The sequence below is a fragment of the Etheostoma spectabile genome, unplaced genomic scaffold, assembly GCF_008692095.1.
Source record: "Etheostoma spectabile isolate EspeVRDwgs_2016 unplaced genomic scaffold, UIUC_Espe_1.0 scaffold325, whole genome shotgun sequence".
Taxonomy (NCBI): domain Eukaryota; kingdom Metazoa; phylum Chordata; class Actinopteri; order Perciformes; family Percidae; genus Etheostoma; species Etheostoma spectabile.
In genome coordinates this window covers 745,000-748,823 of record NW_022605585.1, presented here as the reverse complement: position 1 = coordinate 748,823, position 3,824 = coordinate 745,000, and the positions used below count along the sequence as shown (strand labels likewise).

General features: G+C 43.8%; 1 protein-coding gene across 1 annotated transcript in view; it reads left to right on the top strand.

The window, feature by feature from the left end:
* The window catches only part of pargl (poly (ADP-ribose) glycohydrolase, like), a 34,539-nt gene extending 31,319 nt beyond the window's left edge, over nucleotides 1-3,220 (top strand). Inside the window, exons 17-18 of the mRNA XM_032511144.1 lie at nucleotides 513-641; nucleotides 2,258-3,220. Coding sequence (XP_032367035.1) covers nucleotides 513-641; nucleotides 2,258-2,376 — 248 coding nt within the window. The 3' untranslated portion in view covers nucleotides 2,377-3,220. The remainder of the gene's footprint in view (nucleotides 1-512; nucleotides 642-2,257) is intronic.
* Nucleotides 3,221-3,824: the final 604 nt, after the last annotated feature.

Here is a 3,824-nt window from a genome sequence, read left to right as displayed (position 1 = left end):
GAAAATAAGCTGCATATTCGAGGATTTCTGCAAAAAATACAAGAAAAAAGGACAGATTAGCATAATAAAGTATAATCTAATCTAATGTAATCTAATCGGATTGAGGCATCACAAACCTCTGTGATGTCAGCTTGTTACGAGTGAATATCTTCTAGTGTCTTCTCTCTGGGACAGAACACTGAATGTCTTTGAGTTGTGGACAAAATGAGACATTTTAACCCTCGTGTTGTCCTCGGGTCAAATCTGACCCATTTTCAGTTTTGTTCGTCACAAAAAATGGGCCTTTGAAATAAGCTGAAAATGTCAACATAAGAAATATCAAATAACTGTGGAAAAAACATTTAAAAAAAAGCACCTACAACATTGAAAAAGTGACAGAAAATGTCAGAAAAAGCGAGAACTTTTTTTCACGGTTGATGGGAAGACGACACGAGGGTTAAGAAGAAGCGTCCCGGTGAATGAGACCCGGGACATCAGGAAGGACACTGACATGCTCTGTCCTCCCCGCCCAGCGGTGGTCCAGCTGATGGCGGCGGCGAAGGCGAAGCGAGGCCTGGCCTTCTTCACCTTCGAGGACGAGACGCTGAAGCAGCGCCTGCAGCAGACGCACCGCCTGCTGGTCACACGGGGAACTACAGTCGGTGAGAGACGACACACTCACACTGTTAGTTAACAATTTGTTAACTAACTATCTTTTGCCAGATACTGCAATTAAGATTTTTTTTTTAGCTACGTATTACACCTTCCTACGATCCTCGTAAAGCAAGAAATAGAAACATAAATGAAAAATCCCCGATATAATATATGAATAAATATATATTAACAGTACATAGCAAAAATATAATAATGAAAAGAGAAATAAAAAAGTGACTATATGTGACTTTGTTATGTTTCTGAAGCTGTCTTTTTTCCATACAATGATCTTTTTTTTCCCTTTCTTTTTTAAGATTATTTTTTCACCACACTCACACTGTTCAGATTAACAATGTAACTGCGATTTCTTTTTTTTTTGTGCATATAACACCTTCCTACGATCCTCGTAAAGTAAGAAATAGAAAAATAAATGAACAATCCAGGGTATAAATAAACATTATATAGCATGAATATAATAGTGAAAAGAGGGCTAAAAAAAGTGACTATATGTAACTTTTTAACGTTTCTGAAGCTCTCATTTTTTCATACAATGATCTTTTTTTTCCCTTTCTTTTTTAAGATTATTTTTGGGGCATTTTTCGGCCTTTATCTGAGAGGACAGACATGAAAAGGGGGGAAAGACATGCAGCACAGTGCCGGAGTCGAACCCCCGGCCCGCTGCATCGAGGACTAAACCTCTACATATGGGCGCCCGCTCAACCACCCGAGCTACCCGGGCCATCTTAAATGACCTGTAACAGCAAACGCGACTAACAGTGAAAAGAACTCTATTATTATAAAGTTTTTAGTTTTTTTAAATCATCTGCAGTGCCAGAATGATCTGCAGCAGGAAGACGACGCTACAGTCACACATTCTGACGGGTCGCAGATTTCTCTGTAACACCGGGTGAGCCTGAGTTAGCGTGTCCAGCCAGGTAAAGGGTAGCAGGAGATTTCTTTATAAAGGCCTTATCGTATTTCACTGTTATTTTAGAAGTTATCTGCTGTAGTTCTGGCTGATCCTGGGACAGGAGCATCACAGCACAGAAGGAAATGAAAGGAAGAACAACTAAAAGATAAAAGGGAAACTGAAAGACAACGGGCGCTAACGTGAGTCAGCTTGGGTCGGGCTTTAACAGATGTAGACAATTACGGGATTGTAAATTATTTAAAACGTCCCCCAATTGGCCCTCGGGTATGTGATATGACTATTTCGTTCATGCAATCACTTCAGATTGCGAGATGTAGTCGTACGTCAGTAGCCGACATTAAATGATCGCCCCCGCCCCCCCCCCCCCCCCCCCCCCCCCCCCTCCCATTTAGCGCTGAGTTTTATTCCTTTCAGTCCGTGTTTTGATATTGTTTTATTTTCCCTTGTTCCCCTGTAACGTTACCTGTGTAACGTTAGCATCCCTGGGTTTCATATAATGCGCTATATTAATACAAGTTATTATTACTCTGGTTAATGCTTTGGCTGGTGACCCAGTGACAGTGAGACCCGGTTTATCTCACCAGACATCCTGAGTAGGCCATCAGTTTCCGTGGGCAGCACTGGAAATGCAACGATGCATCTGTAACTAGATTCTCTGGTTTAAAGGTTGTTTTTTTTTGTTCTCCTTCTCAGGGAAACTGTTCGGACTCCTGGAGGACTACTGCTCTGTTCAGCAGGCGTCCAGCGGGTCCCACGTGGATCTGTTCGACTTCATCGAGAACACCGTGGCGGGTTCCCGGAGTCAGCTGTGAGGACGGATTCATGGCTGCTTCAGAATTTACACTAAAATCGAACCCAAAGGTTTTTATGAAATGAAGAAGCTACTGATTCCTGATGATTCCTACGAGTTTTTTTTTTTTTGTGTAACTTTAGCAGAAGTAAACCCTCAATTATCCCGTATGAAGCACTAGAGGTGTGTGGCAGGGTCTGTATCTGAGACCCTGACCTCTGCCCGGATTTTCTTTTCTTCTCATTTTGGCGTCCGTAAAGAACCTTTTGGGCCCCAAGTGGCTGTGTAACCCCCAGCCAATCAGTGTAGCCCCTCCAGCCAATCATGTTAGCCCCTCGCCATCATGTATGAGCCCCCAGCCAATCGTGAGCCGCCCCTCCAGCCAATCAGTGTAGTGCCCCCAGCCATCATGTAGCCCCCAGACCATCAGTGTACCGCCCCCAGCCAATCAGTGTACCCCCTCCAGCCAATCAGTGTAACCCCCAGCCAATCAGTGTAGCCCACTGTCATCCCCAATACCTCCGTGAAACAATCAGTAAATAGCGTTGTATTCCTGTGATTAAGCGTCTCCCTCCCCCACCCCCCCCTCTACAAACACCAACAGAAAATGCTGCTAATTAAACCTTTAATATGATATCGTAGCGATGGGATGCATCGGTCCTTATCTGGCACGCTTCGGGGACTTTATATCTTTTCTAAGAATTGTTTTCTGTGTTTGATTTGCGTTCGGCTGGAAGGACGTTTTGGGACCCTCCGTTTATATTTGTTATATCGTTTTCAGTTAAGTGGACTTAGTTCAGATGTATGTTCGCAGACTTGAACGCAGATCTTTATTGATAACATAAAGGTCTTACTGTTGCACCATCTTATTATCCTGATAAGCATTTATTCAACCTAGGCGTCAGAAAAGCCCCGACAGCAAACCGCTCATTTAAAGCTAAGCGTTAGCCTGTTAGCTTGTTAGCCTGTTGCGCACCGTTCTGAGAAAACGTGTCAGACAAACTAGAGATTGAACGTGCTTCAGGAAATGTGGGCAGAGAGAAATATATGACATGCAACTAAATGTAAATCAAACCAGATTCATATGTCTATGTTCTCTTTGAGTTTGTTGTGTTTTTGCCTTCTGCTGTAAATCAGATTTCCCCTCGAGGGACAATAAAGATCTGGTCTGAAGTGAACTTTGTTGTTTTATCTGTGCTGGGCGGAGCTTCTGGAGCTGGAGGTTCGAGTCCCGTGTGAAACGCTCGACTACGGCGCCGCCTGGAGTGTCCCAGTGAGGAGGTTGGACTGGAAGAAGTCGCCTAGCAACGTGCAGGAAAACGGGGTGTGGCCTCCAGCAGAGTGGGCGGGGCTTATCAAAGTTTACTGAGCCAGAACAAGACTCAAAACTACAAATAAATAAATGAAACCACAAAGAAAACACCGTACAATCGCCTCCTTGAGCAGGGGTGGAGGTTGTTTCAACACTGG